This window comes from Macrobrachium nipponense, chromosome 33 (assembly GCF_015104395.2).
Source record: "Macrobrachium nipponense isolate FS-2020 chromosome 33, ASM1510439v2, whole genome shotgun sequence".
Taxonomy (NCBI): domain Eukaryota; kingdom Metazoa; phylum Arthropoda; class Malacostraca; order Decapoda; family Palaemonidae; genus Macrobrachium; species Macrobrachium nipponense.
Window position 1 is genome coordinate 28,041,094 of NC_087219.1, and position 20,962 is coordinate 28,062,055.

At 36.0% G+C, this 20,962-nt stretch overlaps 2 protein-coding genes across 9 annotated transcripts in view; one reads left to right on the forward strand and one right to left on the reverse strand.

Annotated features, from left to right (window-relative positions):
- LOC135203053 (two pore calcium channel protein 1-like) overlaps positions 1 to 20,962 on the reverse strand; it is a 734,396-nt gene that overhangs the window by 335,078 nt on the left and 378,356 nt on the right. The gene's annotated exons all lie outside the window — the stretch shown is intronic.
- LOC135203051 (cytochrome P450 2B1-like) overlaps positions 1 to 20,962 on the forward strand; it is a 70,490-nt gene that overhangs the window by 30,576 nt on the left and 18,952 nt on the right. For all 4 annotated transcript variants that reach the window (XM_064232641.1, XM_064232638.1, XM_064232640.1 and 1 more), the window contains exons 3-7: positions 6,645 to 6,765; positions 7,277 to 7,404; positions 7,957 to 8,126; positions 8,566 to 8,711; positions 13,963 to 14,050. In XM_064232641.1, the coding sequence (XP_064088711.1) occupies positions 6,645 to 6,765; positions 7,277 to 7,404; positions 7,957 to 8,126; positions 8,566 to 8,711; positions 13,963 to 14,050 (653 nt within the window). The remainder of the gene's footprint in view (positions 1 to 6,644; positions 6,766 to 7,276; positions 7,405 to 7,956; positions 8,127 to 8,565; positions 8,712 to 13,962; positions 14,051 to 20,962) is intronic.

Below are 20,962 nucleotides of genomic sequence, written 5' to 3' on the forward strand. Positions count from 1 at the left end.
ATAGAAACATCCGTGCCTATTGTTAAAACCGTATCTAAACAAGAAAATTCCTTAACCGAAGAGATCGCGAGCATTGAATATCTGGGTTGGAGCGCAGAACTGTTACAAACTGAACAAAGCAAGAGTCAACAGCGATAAGCAAAAAAATAAACACTTCAAACGGAAACAGGGTCAGCGGCTAAGCAAAAACAATAAACACTTCGAGCAGAAACCCTAAAGCAAAAGTATATTTAAAGTATGTGTATCAGAATAATGTAATCAAATGTAATATTATATGTAGGTCCGTGACAAGGAAAACCCAAAGAACACAGCAGGTGACTAACGACCAGGTAGTAGTAATAATCTCTTTCATACCAATCGTCCTAAACTGGTTGCATTCTGTCATCCAGGGTTCCCTATTATGTCACAGAAAGCCAAATCACTATTTTACTGGCCTACAATGCTTACAGATATAAAAAGCACATAACTGATTGTAACACGTGTCATGAAAACAAGGGACACACTAAGACACCTGTCAGTTTAGGGGCCTATCCTGTGCCAAATCAATCCTTGAAAGAATACACGTAGAATTATTAACAAAGTTACGAGTCTGACAGAGCAAATAAACACTTCTTAGTGTTAATAGTTCCCCTTGACACGTTATATAGAATTAATAGCACTAAAAACAAACACCGCAATTTAGTGCGCTAGGAATATTTATGAGTGCTAAATCAGTAAACATGGAATTCAACACATGATAATCTGACTCGGGTGGTGTAAATCAATAATCTCCTTAACTCGTTGTGCGAATTCCTTTCCATTAAGATAACCAATAATATATTTTATCACCCAGAATCAATCGGTTTGGTAGAATAACGGATAAAAAAAAAAAAAGTGTCAATGTCTTACGAGTTACATTCGTGATATTAGATCCGAACTGGATTATAGCGGTTCTCGTGGTTTTAAATACCCATATCATTCATATCTTGTATATGTAGAAATGATACCGCAAGTAGCCTTATACAGTACGCCGCTAGAACACTTTTCCACATATTCAAGCCAACCATTAATTTATCAAATATATATATATATACAAAAAAAATTATATAAATAAATAAATATAAAAAATAAAATAAATATGGATACAAGTGGAGTCAATATAATACACTCCGTAAGAAGTCGGAAGGGTTACAAATTATAACAAAAAAGGAATCACGATAAAATCAATAAGCAAAAACGTAACCATAGGTTAATTAAATATCCAAATATATATGTGTAAAGATTTGAACTCTAACTTAACGCTTTAGTAATGACAAATAAGCTAAAAGTTCAAACACATATCAAAACCTACTGACATATTGTCTGTCCCGGTGATTTATATTCGTAGTCAATGAAAAAAAAAATAAATAAATAAATAAATAAATAAATAAATAAATAAAATAAATAAATAAATAAAATAGATTTTAAAGTCAGGAAGTCTAGAAGTGAAAATGAATATCTATGGAATAATCCTATATGGATCTTACAGGGCAAATAAAATATATAGAATTTGTATGGAAACCTTTTTTCATTAGTTTGAATAAGGAATATCTAATTTAACATAATTACATTTATTTACAATCATGCAGATTTCAAACATGAAACTAATATATTGTTCAATTTTAGTACTGTTTTTTTTTTTCAGACATTCTTCTCGTGTGGGTCGAGTATTAAAAAACAAAAAATTTATACTAAAGTCGTATTTATTACAGCAAGTAATGTAACTATTAGCTGGCTGAGAGCAATCTCCTGCCAAGTGACGACGTCATCATTGCCGTATCAGCATTTGTTCCTTTTAACCTCAATAATCTGCTTACACAGGCTTCATCTGTGTGTGTCGTCTCCGCTTGCAAAGCAGGTTGACTGGAGAGAGGAATGCTTAGCTCATGAACTTCACATGTGGTTCATAGGTCATGATGACATACATAGCCATAATCTATTCTTATCCGCATTGCAATGCAAACTTAGTTAAGGAATCGCAATCATTTTAAAATTGATAAACAAAATAAGCAAATAGAATTTCTATAACAACAAAATGAATTAATTTTTTCTGAACCTCATAGACATTTAGAAGTATCAGGTCATGTATATGAAATATTTACTTGCAACATTAGCCTATTACAATTCAAGTAAAGCATTCATGGGAAAATGTCACATTTTTTAAAAAAAACCCAAAGTTTATATAAAAATTAGTTACATAGTGGGTTCTTGCGTTGCATCTCCTACCTATTAATAAAGTTTAAAAAAATTAACCTCAGAGGATGCGCGCGAGAAAATTGAATATGAAACTTTTGTTAGGGGCACATAGGATCAGATTTTATCACAACTTAATTTCAGTTAGCATAGAGAAATACAGAATCATGATTAATATTCTCTTTGACTCTTATGTTGCCTGGCAATCTTAAAAACAGCTCCGTTTCACACTTCTTTGTCTAGTAACTTACTACCAGTAATATAGAATTTTCTTGATATCTGTTTATTTTTTATAATTATGGATATTTTTACAGTCATCAGAGACCTGGATAGGTTCACTCATTATTAATGCCATGGATAAAAAAGTTTGTACAGCTCTCTTTTGAATTCCATAAAATATCAGCGAATTCATGTGGGTTAAGTCTGGTCTTAATGGCTCTCCCCCTCCCATATTTGATGTTCTGAATTTATTTTGCCCTTGTGACAAGTATAATTTCACTTGCAGGCTGATTAATGGAACCTGGTTACAGTATCCTGCAGTACGAGAGTTTCACATCGTAACTTCAAAAAATCGTTCGTCGCTGCGGACGACGGCAGTCGAGTAACAACCGCCTACAATGTGAAAGGAATAAGTACCATCATGGACTTCTTCGACCGACACCGTATCCCATCGTTAATCTCGTTTTAATGCGGAACGCTCCAGCCACTGTCGGAAATCGACTACAAAAGGGACATACTTCCGACAATTACGACCAGAAGGATATTCAACTCTACTTTGCTGGCGAAGGACTCATGCTGGGGGTGATTTTATTCATCACGAACGTATTCGTGTGGCTTAGGATGCAGAGAACAAGTATGAGCGCAAAATAGAACGTCGGACCCCGCCAGGCAAATTTTCCCCTTGTTTTAACCATTTGAAATTGGCCATTTCATTTGGCTATAGGTGGTTGTCTGGAACTGTGTAATGGACGAAAAGTTGTTCGAACGCTAGTTAAATGTGAAGTAGTATAACCTCGGTCATGTAACCTATATATATAAAGTATCATGTACCCTATATATAAATGATCATAAATAACAGAATCGAAATATATCTTTGCGTGTACGCAATAGGAATCTATTTAAAGTGCACATATATTAATCATAATTATATGAATCCATATACATATGTATAAAACACTCAGGTAGCCTATAATCAATCAGTTACCTTTTATCTTACCAGTAACTGCAGATATATAACAGTTAGCATAAAAATCAACGAATCAATCAGCATAAACATTAATAATTTTATCAATTCATATATGAAATTTTTATCAGTCAAAATATGATTTTTATCATGTTAATCTTTGTTCTATGCATTTATCAGAGTACATTAGTATTTTCTGTAGCATATGTATCTTAATGAGATGAAGTGAAAAACTGTATCAGTATATATCACGTGATCACTATTATTTACGAATATTATATGCATATTATGTCTAATATCTTATTACTTGAATCTGTATTTATGTACACCATGAATTTTTTTTACTTATAAGTATTTTCTATTTATATATATATATTCACATAGTGTCTGTATCACACTCCTATAAGTCAAATGCAAGTCAAGTTTGAGTAATATTCAGTAGTTGGTTTTGGTAGCTGACCGAGCTTTTATGTAAGTGTTTACATAATAAAAATATGGAATGTTAGTCCATATATATATATAAGACTAAAATTAAGAGGTCAACCAGATTGCTTGCAGGAATGTGATCAGACCAGAGACGATAAAGTATGTAGGCTAAGTTGACATGCCGTCACCTGTAGTCATTCAATTGTTTATAAACTTTAGTCCAAGCTTCCTGCTTGTGACAAACACCGTTACCTATAGCTCAAGCGGCCTACGTGATTAGTAACTATGTCATCTGATTGTATGTTTGTATGTAACTATGTCATCTGATTGTATGTTCATATGTTCGAGCTACTGTCTGTTCCTTTATGACTTGTATCCGAGATGGTAGACAGAACAGAATAGAGTCAGCCATCATCATTGGCAGACCTATACCTCTTTACCTAAGCTTTATCATGTAGAGAGAATAGAATTAACCATCATCATTGGCAGAAGCGATCAAGCTATCGTCATTAGAAGACCTGCACAATCATACCTGATCTTCACCATGTAACTTCAGAAGAATATATGTATTTTTATACTTCGTGTTTTCGACTAGAACCTCACATCATCACCGAATCATCATGAGTTTAACACATCGTCGTCATAACCAAAGAAGATAATACCGACTTCGTAAGTGATCTACAAACCCCAAGACACTCCAATAAATATGGAAGTGCAATTATACAAGGCAACAGCCCTAAAATATATATATATCATTAGACTCTCTTCCCAGCCCCTTGAAATTCCTTTCTCTTCCCATATAGCTTTTAATAAATTCAGCATCCATTTCCCCTATGTATCTAGTGATTTGATCATTTCAATTTGGAACTCTGATAGATGGACCTGGTGCTTTACCATTTTTCATTTTCCTTAATGCTCTCTTCACTTCTGTATAATGTGTCTCCATCACTGGTCCCTCCACCCTCTGTGCTTCCCCCATCTCCTCTCTCTCATTTTCAGTACTTAAAAGTTATTCAAAATACCTCTCCATCTCTTGATATCTTCATCCCTATACAGTATATTCCTATCTCTATACTTGGTGATACCCAATTTACCCAAATCCTGTCAATGCCCTTTCCTCAAGTTTGAAATCTTATAGATATCCTTTCCTCCTTCTCTTGTTCCTAGTCTTTCATTCATCTGCTCTACCGCCCTCCATTAACCATACATACCTTCCTTTTCACATCTCTTTCCTCTTCTCTGTACTGTTCCTCTGCACCCGGTGCATGCCTTACTTTCCAGTCTTTAAATGCTTTTGATTTTCTTTTAATTGATTAATGCACCTCTCCATTCCACCACCATTTTTCTCCTCTTGACACTCCGTATCCACTGGTTCTTCCCACCAGTTCCTCTGCTTCCCCCACACATATTTCTCTCATGTCTGCCCAGATATTTTCCACTCTGTTAGCCTGTCCAGATTCTACATTCCCCCTTATCAGCCATCTCACTCTCTCTCTCTCTCACACAGTCCTCCTAAATTGCTCCTCCTTTTCTCCTTTAAGGTCTCAAATCTTTTTTCTAGATCTCTTCTTTCTCTTTTTGAGTTCCCTACCTAATTTTTAAAATCCATCGCCACTTTGCACTCCATCACTTTCATAAGTTATCATGTACTTACCTAACTTCTAAAACCATGTGTTCATACATGCAAATTCAAAACTCTGAGCCACCTCCAATATAAAATCCCCATCTTCATTTCTAAGTCCAAACACATGGCTTACTATTTAAAAATGATTACAAAAACAGACTGTTTGTTGCTCTTGTCTTGGAAAACAAATAACAGGTTGCTCTTGATGCTTAAAAGGTTGCCCACCTCGGCTCTAAGCAAGTATTGAAATCATGATCCTGACTAACATTTGCTTTCTACACAAAATTACAAAAACGAAAAGAAGTAATAACTTTGAATTCATATCCTAAATGCATGAGTTTTTATCATTGGACTATGCTCTGCAAAACTGTTCTTTTCACTCCATCGTGATGTCCTCTTTCACAGTTTCACTATCCAGACTGACGGCTCCACAATCCATGACTCATGGAAGTCACAGTAAGCCGAGGGATTCATGCTACAGTAACCTATTTACTTTTTGTTCTAAAATGTTACTGCAGTATGAAATATTTTAGTTTTTAACGATCAAATATATTTCAATGAGATTCTACATAACAAGTGACCAACTTTCCTCATATATACACATTTACAAAGTAAAATATAAGATCTAATACTAAGTGGCAACTTCAGGACAACATTTGTCCAGTACCAGTGCAAAAATAAAAAAGTTACACGACTTTTGCTACATACTGTACCAACAGTAGGGATTGTTGATCAAATAACCGATGCAAACAAGACAGAAGTTCTAACTGTATTATAAACAAGTTGGTGGTGTGTTTTGTTAGGGAGGTTTTTCTAGAATCCAGTTCAACAAGACTGTGAAACTTTATCGTTACTCTGTACTTCAGTAGAGGCTGCGATTCTACTTAGGAGCTCCATGCCCTAATCCCTTCATTTTCCTTATGTATTAATTTCCAAATTTCTGTGAATCTTGTGTACCTAACTGCTTTTCTTCTGCTTTTTTTTTGTAATGTACATCCTGTTTCTAAGAAGCCTGCAGACATGAGACAGTATCATATAATAGAAAGATTGTAGGGTTATTGGCAATGGGTTCCAGTGAGAAAACGAAAGAGGAGGAAGTGGCATAATGTAATCAAATATGACGATGGTTCCTCTTTAATTTTTTTGTGGGATACCATTACCAACAAGGTCAATGACCCTATAATGTGCTTCTTCTTGCAGGGCCCTTGTCCTTGCCACTGGTAGGAAGTATGCTCTCCCTCCTACCTAACCCAAAAGAAGGATTCAAGAACCTTCGTGAGAAATATGGAGATATCTTCAGCATCAACACATTTCGGAGATGGTATTGTATCCCAATACAGCATTTCATGTAGAACAAGTGGGCGCCTCTGATTGACATTATCTCGTGGTCCCAATCTTGAAGGCCTTATCTTACTTTTCCAAAGTCACAGGCAGATTTTTCACACATGTACTTCAACATTAAATTACTTTTCTCCATAAGAACTTATGCTCGAGTAACTATTTTGGGATTGGTATTATTTGTGGAGTAAAGTCAGCCAAAAAAAATTTTTTTTTTTTTTTTTTTTTTTTGGTGCAAATGTGTGAAAAATGTTATCATAAAGTACTGCATGAAATGTGAATTTAGATACCTAGTTTTATTCCTGCAATTGTATATTTTTATTAAATCAATTTTTTAGAAATTTATATTGAAACCTTTAAAATGTGTTGAAAATCTGTCATTTTTCATGCCAAATACAGTAAGCATTGTTACAATTGCGAGACACAATAGCCAGATTTTTAATAAGAATAAGAATTACATGCAAAGATCTGCATAATTAACTTAATTCCTACAGGGGAATTGTCATTAACAATCCTACCCTCATGCGGGAGGCCTTTAATGACCCAGACTTCCAGGGGCGGATCACCTTGTACCTTTTCATATCCAGAAACGTGATCATCAGTGGCAAAGAGGATCCCCTGGGTAAGTTGTAACTGATTATAGTAGTCCATTCAGTGGCCCAGATGAAACCCTGGGTAAGTGCAGACTGTAGTCCATTCAGTGACCAAGATGAGCCCCTGGACAAGCGCAGAGTATAGTCCATTCAGTGGCCAAGGTGAACCCCTGGGTAAGAGCAGACTGTAGTCCATTCAGTGACCAAGATGAGCCCCTGGACAAGCGCAGAGTATAGTCCATTCAGTGGCCAAGATGAACCCCTGGGTAAGAGCAGACTGACTATAGTCCATTCAGTGACCAAGATGAGTCCCTTGGTAAGTACAGAGCGTAGTACATTCATTGATAATAAGGAGCCCCAGGGTAATTGCAGAGTGTGGTATACTCAGTGGCACAAAGAAGCATGATGATTCATTCCAATATCAGAAGAAAACCAAAGAACTTGAAGAGTTCCTTGTTGTCCCTAGTATACTGTAATCACAAAGTTCTTCCAGATGTAACAATTGATTTCGCCCATACTACCACGAGTATCTATATAAAAGTGTTTGCATGTATATAAAGACACTTTTGTCCTTTTAACAGGCATTTTAGGCACCAGTGGGGATGTATGGAAGCACCAGAGACGCTTCACGCTTCGTGCCCTTAAGGATCAAGGCTTTGGGAAGCACAGTCTGGAACCCGTGATGCAGAGTGAGCTGGTAGAGCTGGGTCAGTACCTGGCTAGTCAAGAGAAGGAGAAGGTCACTGTCGGAGTAAGGGACTTTCAGTTAATTGGGCTTTGAGACTCTCCACTTGCTCCTGTGTTCTTTTGTTAAATCTAGACATCTAGAATCTAGACTCAACTGACTTTATAAATCCCTCATTCCATTTGTTTTCAGAGTTCAGGATATGTCTGTATTTCTTTAATAATTTGACTGCATACCAATCTTTGTTTTCTTAACATTTTCTTTTATTTTTTTCTCAAGTTTTTTTTTACCCTCCAAGCTAATACACCTGTCACAGGAGCAAAACATGAAAATATATACTTATACTCATTGCATGAGTTGTAACTGTTTTCGACAAATCCTACCAAATCCCATGGCAATGGATACTCTTTCTGTCAATAAAGAGTCTGGGAGTCAGCCTTGCTGTGTGACATGAATACACTTCCCTTCTACAAGCAATTGTAAAACAAGTCTCAATACTCCTCAGCTCCTCTTCAACCGCAGCATCATCAACGTCATCTGGGCCATGGTGATGGGCAAGAGGTTCTCCCACGGAGATAAGAGGCTGAACGAACTGGCCGACAAAGTGAACAAGATGCTGCAGACTTTTGATCCCTTCAACCCGGCTCTCAGGTAAGAGGAAAAGGCATTTTCCCAGTGTTCCTCATGCTCCAAGCTGTATGTATGCATTTCATCTACTAGGTACTGTTCATCTGCTCCTCAGGTTCTAAAACTGAGGACAGTGGTAACATACTGCAACAGCTAGTGAAAGCAGGAAAAGTGTGTGTGTGTGTGTGTATATATATATATATATATATATATATATATATATATATCTATATATATATATTACTATATATATATGACTGGTAAAAATGTTCTGTTATAACAGAATTCCATCTAATAAAAGGAGCCCATAAAAACACCAAAATATATAAGGAGAAATACTATATTTCAGAGACTGCTGTAGTAGTAGTAGTAGTAATAGTACATCATATAGTGAAGTTATAGCAACTTTTGGAACAGTTGAAGTTAAAGTTAATGTGGACTGCTTATTATTGTGATCAGGTATCATTGCCTCCAGCAATAGGCTAACTACTTTTTAAGTCTACCTTTTAATGATAAGATAAAACGAATTTCCGACACCTATAAATGCATATGAACAGGAAATCAATGGAAAAACAAGGGGAAATTTGGAAATATTAATCGAAAAAGAGTAGGCTATGCTAAAAAAAATTCCAGTAGGCCTATTTGCCTAAAATAATGTCACTGCAACCCCCCAAAAGACAGTAAAGTAAGTTAATTAAACAAGCAAAATTCTATATAACTTATTTTGAAACACCGGAGTAAACGAGGACACCAAACAGGACAAAGAACGTTATTGTTATTTGAAACAATTTCACAAAATAAAATTAAACTTCACATGCCTTTGTAATCACTGGATTCACGGCACCAAATGTCGAACTTGACTCGCTGACAAGAAATAACAATAAACAAAAGCACACGCATAGCGTAAGTTGACAGTGTATTTCTTTACGAATTTTCAACTTTCATTAAAGAGACTACTTCTTACTCTCCTTCTGTTTTCTTAATTAAAATAGCAGTTACTCCTTTCAATTTATGTAATTAAACTTCTAAACAATGTCAGTACATTAGTTCAATTAGCCTAACTAGTGGTCTGATAGAATAATAGCTAACATGAACAAAGTGATAAATATTTACCAATACGTTTCTTTTTTATTTAAGGGAAAGAAAATACAAGATAAAATGCGGAAAGAAATTAAAAAGGGGATTAAAAATGAAAAGATAACAGAAAACAAAAGATCACTTAGGTGGTAAAAAGAAAATGAAAACCCAAAAAGTGAAAAAATGTATAATGGATCGTGGAAATCACCTCTTTCTGTGGGGGCCCTGGGGTTATAGGCCCTGTTGCCCTCTCTTTAATTAATCCGGCCCTGGTCATCAGTATCTCTACACAATATCCAAACGAAATCCCACGCTTCCACCTGCCTGTGCAAGTTCACGACATGTGTACTGAAGATAAGATTCCTCTGCAACAAGTTTTGGTTCAGGCCTTTTATGAGGTTTGTTAAAGATTGAATGAGGTTTTACCATATACCGCGGGTCACATGCAGTGTCTTTTTCTGTGACCTTGGAATGCCACTTGACTCGGTTCTTTGATATAACACAGGTCCATACAGCGGGTGGACGATAAGCTATCACGTGTTTCTTCATGCTAGTCAAAACTGTGATGGAAGTCCCTTGCTTGTATGTACTTAACAATTCCTCATGGAATGTATGTGCCATCTTTATATTATCTTCCTCTGCCACTGATGTCATAAACTGTCTAACCTCATCATATGGAATAGAATAGCCCAGATCATGCAGTTTCAATGAGTTACTGACTTACAAATAAATTTGTGATGTAGACGAATACCTAAACCAAAACTGATAAGTCTCGCAATGTTATGGCTGAGTCCAATGATGTGGTGACATATTGCTAATGTTTTTACAAGATTTTCACTAGCGTATCCATCAGCATGGTATGTAGCATTGGTAAAGGCTTTGTCTGAGGTACAACAAGAAATAAATTCAAGTAAAGGTGTAGGGGCAAATAATGCAATTGTGAAGAAAAATGCAAAATGTACGATTAAGAGTAAACTTAACGGGGTTCTAAGCCCTGTCGTCGGCTGGCAAATTTCTTCGTGAAAAACTTACTTTAATTCAGCTTCGAATTATTCTAGAAAGTTAATTATGGTGTCACCAGAAAGCTCATTAAATGCTCTAAAACAATGAATAAGGTAGAAATGTTCATATCTGTGATCGTTTGCTCGTGAACGTAAATGCCATTTTTTTTCTATTTTTTCACTATTTTTGTAATAAAAGTCTCTATTATTTAATTTTATATGCTTCAAACAATAAAATAATGGACATATTATGGTTCCTCATATCCTAAAGCATATAAAACTATGTCTTATTTGTTTAAATTTTCGGAAGTGTAGGAATGTGACAAAGAAAGCATATACACTGAGAAAACAATCCTAAGGAAATTTATGATAAAAAGTTAAAAAGAAAACGTTGTCCAGGAGTACTGTTAAGTACAACTCCATTTCTGGAAAGTAAAAGACTAAAGCTTCAATTTGATACCAAATTCAACTTGTTATATCTCCGGTAGGGGTATCTTCCTTTTTAGAGCCACTTGCCGCAGCACTATCGAGCCATGTTGACAAAGGGGCAATATTTTCTTGGTAGTATTTTATAATCAAATCACGTAAAGGGTTTTGCGATATCGATAGCTCCCCAGTTATCCTTAATATCGGGATTCTTTCTAATTTAAAGGAATATATTTATAAGGATCTACTTCCAATGGGTATTACTCCGCCGATAATGATGTCACATTATAAAGCACAAAGCGCCTTTGAAAAGTGCCCCTATTTTACAAGGATATTTTATGAGAAAAATTTAATATCATAACACGTACTGAAAGATATTTTAAAGTTATTTTGTATACAGTATTCCAGTACTCTGTATGATGGTTTATTTAAGTCTGTTTATGGCTGCTCACAGTGGCCTAGCGACATAACTTAGGGAATTTTTAAGAAGTTTATGATAAAACAGACATAATTTGGCGTATTCTTTCTAATATTTTGTTAATTTCCTGTAAGAATTAGACTTGATTTTCAATGTTTTGTTATTAGCAACAATAATTATGCCTACCCCTTACAGTACCTAGCCTAGCCTATGGTGCTCAGTTAACCACGTATAATGGCCGAATAGGGAATGTTGGTCAGTTATTTTGCTACAGTATATATTTAAAAATGAAAGTGCGTTGAATGGTGTTATTAAACACTGAGCTTATTAAATTGTAATTTGTGTATTTATGGGTAATGTTTTGTTTAAAAAGGCAAGGTTAGGATAACTGGCGGTCAAGAAAGGATTAATCCATTTTCAGTTATTTCTCAGGGGAAAGTTCATTCAGATCTCGACAAAATCGCATCTCGTCGCTTCTTCTGGAACGAATTAACATTGGGGTCCATATATATATATATATATATATATATATATATATATATATATATGCATAAATAATATGCAAAATAGGTGCCACATTTGTCTGGACCAATATTTCCTTTAAAATATGATACCTTTGGTTTCATAGAAACTTTCATGTCCATTACAAGATCTGTGTTTTCACGTGTTCACCAAATATTGCACATTATTTTTTTTTTTTTTTATGTTTCCCCAAATATGTGATCAGATTACCACACTAATGTGAAATGTTCCCCGTACATGAAGTCATTCACCCCACACCATTATTTCGAGCAATCACAGCCCTAATCACCGACCCATTACAGGTAAACTATTGTGGTCTTTATTTCGGTTAACTGCGAGTTGCAGTCGTTTAAACGTCTTGGTCTTTTCATTCTTAGGCCCCGTCCACACGGTCGAGCTTTGGTCGACGAACTTTGTCCGATGTGATGTCAGAAGTGGAGAAACCGCGAGAAAAGTCAGAACTTTGCAGCGGTTTCTCCGCTTTTGACGTCTCATCGAACAAAGTTCGTCGAGCAAAGCTCGGCCGTGTGGACGGGGCCTTAAAGTAATCGCATTTCCCCCATTAAATATGATAAGAGGTCTGTTAATTAAATTATTTCAGTTTATATTATTGCAAAAATAACATCAAATTATGTGCATTATTACGGTCATTACGGATTTTCCATTGAGAATGTTGGGTGTCTGCCTCTCCCTTACGAACCAAAGAAATGAAGACTCAAGCGTTCACTGTTTAAGGTAGTGCTTTTGTGATTTACATTCACTGTTCAAACCTTATTCTTGGTGATTGCTGTGTTTTATCATTTTGTTTCCAGTTTTGTGTCGTCGAATTTTATGTATTTTGTAAATGCGTATTTGGTTCGTGATAAGTGTTACCTTTGACAAAAGTTACAACAAGTTGCTCTTTAGCGATGTTATTGTACCAGGCCCGTTACAGTGCATCAATCACAGAACTTGTCAAGTTCGCAACCAAGATCAGCGGTATTTCTAAGTGATGTCTTCGTGCCTACTTATACCTTGGAAATAGATTTTTCATACAGTTTTGTTGCTTTTCATGTAGAAGTATATTCTTTGTCAATCAACTGTTATTTACGCCCAGGACTCTCTGGCTAACATCCCCCGCACCCCGCTCTCATTACCAACCACCCCGAGTACCCCACCTTCCCTCAGCTGCTTCCTTCCGCGGAACATAGGCTCCCTCAGGGTTTGCGTATCCCTTGGCCTCTACCAGAACACAAACATGGCCGCTTTGTTTATGTTTGTTGTCCCTCACCCAAAACCCCGAATTCCCAAAGTCCCCCATCATTGTTGGGTAGAGATAGGAGTTGACCACCAAAAGATAACTGGTTCATCATAAGCACTAAAACTGTAGGAAAATCAATTTCCAAGGCGTGCCATCATTACTTAGAATCACCTTCATATTTTAAAACGAGTGAATTATTTTATAAGCATTTTAGGGGATGTATATACTTATGAGTAACATATGTAAAAGGGTACTAATCTAAGATGTCTTAGGATGTTATGGACTAATAGTTTGGGGTGTAATTTTGTTTGAAGATATTAAATTGTTTTAGTACGATAATTTAAGGTATATTTTGGTTTGAACTATCAAATTAAGCACGAAATATTAAAATAGACATTTAAAAACATTTTAGTTTATGGGGTACTGGGTATTTGGCAGTTATAAGCATTTTGGGAGGGAATTTTGCATTTCCGCACCAGGCTCTGGAACCTAATATTACCGTGTAAAAGTTGGGGAGCACTTTATGTATGTACTATATAGTACACACCTATACACACACATATATATGTACATATAAGATATTCCTTTCAGTTTCAAAATCATTAAGAAACTCTTCCCAAATCTGGAAATCTTCAAGAAGGTCGATGGCTACATGAAAGATTTGCTCCACTTTATTGAGGTCAGTAGGACAAGTTATCCTTTCTTTTTATCATTTGTTATGAGTTATGAACAAAGATTGTGTGTTGTTTAATATAAAAGGTTGTGAGTTAAGAATTATGGCTGTGGGTTGTGAACAAAAGTTGTGTGTTATTTAGAATGGTCGAGAACTATGAACAAAATTTGTTTAGTAAGAAAGGTTGCAAGTTATGACGATAGGTTGTGCATTATTTAGAAAGAAAGGTTATGTATTATGAGCATAGGTTGTGTGTTGTTTTCTAAGAAATGTTGAGAGCTGAGAATAAATGCTTTAAGTTGACAATTGAGGTTGTGAGTTGTTTGTTGATTTGATTTAATACCAAATGACATAATCCCGATTAAATATTAGCCTCAAAAAACAATTTAATAAGGAATTTTTTTTCTGGGGGAATAATTCAGATCCAGAGGGAATTATATATGATAAGTATAACTTCTCACCGAGACCTGGAATCGAACCTATTTCTTTCAGGGCTCATACGATGACTTAATAACTTAAAAAAACAGGTTTTGATGTAGAAAAAAAAAACCTATTTCTGGTAGTCGCTGTTGAGTCCTCAAGAAGTTACCCTTCCATGGTGTATCCACAGCTCCATGGTGACCTGACTAAAGTCAAAGAATTCTCTTTTAGCTGGTCTTGTGGCAGGGTATTGTGTCTTAATGATAAAAATAATAATACATTATCCCTACATTAAGGGGTCGGTTGCCAGATGCGCCCTCACCACTGCCTTCTATCAAAGGCATCATCTTCCACCAAAACTCTTCTCTCCATATCTTCCTTTACTTTATCTCCTTTTATCCATCCTCAACATATGTCCATAACAACCATCTCGATTGTCTCTCTCTTATCACCTTTATAATTTTTACTATGCCTGCTCTTCTTATTTCATCATTTTCCAATCTCTCAAGCAGTGATTCCCATAATCCACCTCACCATTCTCATCTCTGTTCTCTCAAGCTTTACTTCCCCTGCTTTTCTTAGAGCCCATGTTTCAGATCCGTACATTAACACTGGTCTTATCATTGTAAAGTGTATATCTTGACTTTTAGTTTGATTGGCATTTTCTTATCAGATACTTCTCCAGCTACCTCTCTCCACTTCCCCCACAAAGTTTTTATCCTATTGTCAACTTCAGCCTCCCATCCTCCCTCTTGGCTCAAAGTAGATCCTAAGCAATTCAACTTTTCCGCTTGTTTTGTAATCGAGCCTCTTCTTTCTCTTTTTACTATTCTGTCTCTATCATCCCTAATGCTCACCAAAACCTCTGTTTTGTTCACATTCACCTTTAAGCCACCCCTCTCTAAAGACTCTGCCACTCTTCAACCCTTCTCTGTAGGGCCTCCTCATTTTCAGCAGTAATCACCAGATCATCAGCGTGCAACATCTCCCACAGCTCTCCATTCCTGATCTCTTCACTCAACACATCCATGACCTGCACAAACAAAAATGGGCTTAATGCTAACCCCTGGCGTAATCCAACACTAACTTTAACGTTTTCTGTTTCCCCAACTTCTGTTATTACTTTTGTGCTAGTTCTTTGATATATCATCTCGACCAGCCTAACCACCTTCTCTGGGACTTTCCTTTTCCTCTTTCTCTTTTTGGGTTTAATACCTCTCATTTTAAAATCCATCACCACCCCCCTATGTTGCTTAAAATAACATTTTTATGATAAAATAAAGTTTTAATTTTACTTAACCAATAATTATATAGCTAAGAGTTTCACTCACCGGCAGTAAAAACCCCAAAATTCGTGGGTTGTGCTAATTTTCTATTCTGCTTTGGCCAGGTAACAGTACCCCGCCCACTTTCGGGGCAAGAGAGGGGAATGACTTGGCAAAGAGCTGTTTGTTTATGCCTTACAAAATAAATCCAGGCTAGGGGATGTAGGGTGGGCTCTGATTATATAATTACTGGCTAAGTATAATTAAAACTTTATTATATCATAAAAATGTCATGAATCATACAACTTACCTAGTAATTATATAGCTGATTTCTGCATTGCAGGAAGGAGGGAAGCATGGATAATTCTACCTCAACATTTAAAAAAAGTGAAAATAGAAAAACTTTGCCAACATTAATTAAAATGTTTGTTGATTCCTTACATGATAAGAGATTTGTAGCAGGAAAAACTGCCTCTGCTTGCCACTCATCTTATCATGTAACAGTGCGGTAGTAAAGCCATGTAGCGCCTATTACTTTAGTGGGACCTTTGTAGTGAAGGACAATTCTGATGGCTAACAAAGGATAAAAAAAATTGCCCCTGCCCAGGGCTCATTATCACCTGATCACCATAAAAAAAAATTGTGACCTATATCTGAAACAATTATTAAATGGCCACCACCACCACCCTACCAAAGGACTGGAAGGTACTCCTGGTACTTCGTACCTCCAGGCTTCCCATAAAAAATATCACACCTTATATTAAGGAGAATATGAATTTAGGAAGGTCTGCTTCCTACACTTCCTTTCCCAACACCACACCAACCACAAGAAAAGGACCCAGGGTACTGCAGTCTTCATACACTGTCTCCACATCACGGAGATAATGCGATGCAAACATATTTGCATTTCCAAAATGTAGAATTACAGTGGTACCTCGACATAGGAAATTAATCCGTTCCGAGGCGGCCTTCGTAACATGAGCTTTTCGTATCTTGAACCGCATTTTACATGTAAAATGCGTAATCCGTTCCAAGCCCTAGAAAAACACCCCAGTATATTTTATAGTAAAGCTAAATTGACCAATAAACAATGAAATACTACAACAATTTGGACCATTCAATACCAACTTAATACGTACTAGTACTAATATGTACTTACCTGTAAATAATGTGTATTAGTGTACATGGTATACAAGAAATACGTACATACATATGTACATACGTAGTAAAATGTGGAAACTTACCTTTCGAGTGAGGCTATCTCCGAAAGTGGCGACAGAGGAGGACAAACGGCAGAAAACTTCTTATAGTACGTACACTTAACTTTACGAAACACATGAAAAAATATCAGGAAATATAAACTAAACTTTACGAAACACATTAACCCTTAAACGCCGAAGCGGTAAAAAAAAAAAAAAAAAAAAAAAAAAAAAAAAAAAAAAAAAAAAAAATGTCTCCCTTGTGCCGGAGGTGTTTCAGAGTGAGCGCAGAAGCGGAAAAAATATTTTTTTCAAAAAATCACAGCGCGCTTAGTTTTCAAGATTAAGAGTTCATTTTTTGGCTCCTTTTTTTGTCATTGCCTGAAGTTTAGTATGCAACCATCAGAAATGAAAAAAAATAATCATTATCATATATAAATAATGCGATATATGATAGCGCAAAAACGAAATTTCATATATAATTGTATTGAAATCGCGCTGTGCGCGAAACGGTTAAAGGTAACAAGTTATTTTTTTTTCGTTGTAATTTACACTAAATTGCGATCATTTTGGTATATAACACATTCTAAAACGACAAAAGAAACAGAGAAAATATTATCACAAAATAATGCATGAATTCGTAACGTGCATACGTAAACAAATATTTTTTTCAAAAATTCACCATAAATCTAAATATTGTCCTAGAGACTTCCAATTTCTTTCAAAATGAAGACAAATGATTGAATATTACTATACTATAAGAATATTAGCTTACAAATGCAGTTTTTGACCATATCTGACGAGTTAAAGTTGACCAAATGTCGAATTTTTATATATATATTTTTATATGCAATTATTTCGGAAATAAGAAAAGCTACAACCTTCAAATATTTTTTGTTTTATTTTACATACAATTGCGCACATTTTCATATATAAAACTCTATGAAATGTCTAATAAGAAACGGAGCAAATATTCCAAGAATGGGACGTACGGATTTCGGAGATTTGTGGCGGAGAATCCGTGCGCGGAGGGAAGGAAAGTTTTTTTTTCTAATTCACTATAAATCTAAATATTGTGCTAGAGACTTCGAATTTGTTTCAAGATGAAGATAAATGGCTGAATATTACTAGACTGTAAGAGTTTTAGCTTACAATTGCGTTTTTCGACCATTTCGGTAGAGTCAAAGTTGACCGAACGTGGTTTTTTCTATTTATCGTGATTTATATTTTACTACGTATGTACATATGTATGTACGTATTTCTTGTATACCATGTACACTAATACACATTATTTACAGATACGTACATATTAGTACTAGTACGTATTAAGTTGGTATTGAATCGTCCAAATTGTTGTAGTATTTCATTGTTTATTGGTCAATTTAGCTTTACTATAAAATATACTGGGGTGTTTTTCTAGGGCTTCAAAAATGAGAAAAGCTACAACCTTCAATTATTTTTTTTTGTATTCTACATGAAATTGCGCACATTTTCATATATAAAACTTTATGTAACGGCTAATTTTAAATGGTGCAAACATTACCACAATCGCACGTATGATTTTTTCGGAAGAGTTACCGCGCGGACGTAAAGAAAATGTTATTTTTTCATAAATTCACCATAAATCGAAATATTGTGCTAGAGACTTCCAATTTGTTGCAAAATGAAGGTAAATGCTTGAATATTACTAGAATATAAGCGTTTTAGCTTACAATTGCGTTTTTTTACCATTTCAGTAGAGTCAAAGTTGACCGAAGGTTAAAAATTTGTCACTTATCATTTTTTATATGAAAATATTTCAAAATTGATAATAGCTACAACCATGGGTTGTTTTTAGTTGTATTGTGCATGAAATTGCGCACATTTTCATATATAAAACTTTATGTAACGGCTAATTTAAAATGGTGCAAACATTACCACAATCGCATGTATGATTTTTTTCGGAAGAGTTACCGCGCGGACGTAAGGAAAAAGTTTTTTCATAAATTCACCATAAATCGAAATATTGTGCTAGAGACTTCCAATTAGTTGCAAAATTAAGGTAAATGATTGAATATTACTAAAGTATAAGAGTTTTAGCTTACAATTGCGTTTTTCGACCATTTCGGTAGAGTCAAAGTTGACCGAAGGTTGAAATTTTGGCACTTATCGTTATTTATATGAAAATATCTCAAAACTGATAAAAGCTACAATCATGAGTATTTTATTATTGTATTCTACATAAAAATGCGCACATTTTCATATATAATACTTCATGTAACGGCTAATTTACAATGGTACAAAAATTATGTCAACGTGACGAAATAATTTCCGAGATGTGTCACAGATACTTTTTAGTGCGGCAAGAAAGAAATTCGCGCTTGCGCGCCTGCGTAACGATTGTAAACAAAACACCTTGATCCGTGAACTCCCAGCATCCCCCAAGGTGCGTGATTCAAGAGTTTTTGGCTGGTAAGCCTAAAAGTATTTTTCCGCGAATTTTTAAAAAAACTTTTGTATGTTGACGTAAAATACGTCCAGTTGGCACCCAAGAGACAAAAAATGTCGATGTAAAATACGTCCAGTCGGCGTTTAAGGGTTAACAAAACTGTAACACTTAAATTTAAAAAACTTAACAATTTTTTTTTCTTTTTTTGATTTTTACATTATTTTTTTTACTTTACGTTTTTTTTTTTTTTTTTTTTTTTTTTTACAAAAATTTCAATTTGTTCACCACTTTCAACTTTCTGTTTTTTCATAGTATCAATTGGATCTTCCTTTTTGCTTACTCCTACTAAAGGTCTCTTTAAAAAATAACTATCCAAGGAAGATTGCTTCTGCCTACTTTTCACAATGTTCCTGAAACAACTCAGGCAAACGTCATTGAACTGTGCAAGCATACGACCTGTGTAAGCCTTTTCGGGGTGTCTCTTTTCTACAAATGATTGCACCTTATGAAAAGCAGCTAGAGCATCCTTAATTTCTGCCGTTGTCATAGGGTCGTCCTCCTCCTCCTCATTGTTGCTAGAGAACTCTTCTTGAACAACATTATGTTGCATGGCCTCCAACTCCTTCAGGTCATCCATCGTAAGCTCCTCTTGGTGCTCCTCGAGAAGGTCACTGATGTCGTCTTCGTCGACGACCAGCCCCATGGACTTGCTGAGTGCAACGATCTCGTCAAGATCTGGTTGCGAAACAGTTTCAGGATCGTCAACTGTTCCTGAATCTGCAGCACCAGCTTCGCCCATGTCGAATCCCTCGAAGTCTTGGGCGGATATGGCATCAGGCCAGAGTTTCGTCCACAAAGAATTCAAAGTTCGCCTTGAAACCTCCTGCCAAGCTTGATCAATGAGTCGGATGCATATCATAACATTGAAATGCTCCTTCCAAAATTTACGCAAGGTGAGGTTTGTGGTATCGGTGACGTCGAAACATCTCTTGAAAAGATGTTTCGTATACAGCTTCTTGAAGTTCGATATCACTTGCTGGTCCATGGGCTGGAGGAGAGAGGTGGTGTTAGGTGGAAGATGAAGGACGTTGTTAAAAGAATACTCCGCTAGGATATCTTCCTCGAGGCCAGGAGGGTGAGCAGGGGCATTGTCCAACAACAGCAGACATTTCAGAGGGAGGCGCTTCTCTTCCAAGAATTTCTTCACTGTCGGGCCGAAACACAGACTTACCCACTCGGTGAACAAAAGTCTCGTTACCCAGGCTTTTGCATTAGCCCTCCACATCACTGGAAGCTTCTCCTTAAGCACTTTGTGGGCCTTGAAGACTCGAGGAGTCTCCGAATGATACACAAGTAGGGGCTTCACCTTGCAATCCCCACTGGCGTTCGAACAGAGTGCGAGCGTAAGCCTGTCTTTTATAGGCTTATGCCCAGGTAGTTTCTTCTCTTCCTGCATGATGTACGTCCGACGAGGCATTTATTTCCAAAAAAGGCCAGTCTCATCACAGCTGAAGACTTGCTGAGAACTGTAGCCTTCCTTGATTGTTATCTCGTCGAACGTCTTAATAAAAGCTTTGGCCACTTTCGTGTCCGAGCTGGCCGCCTC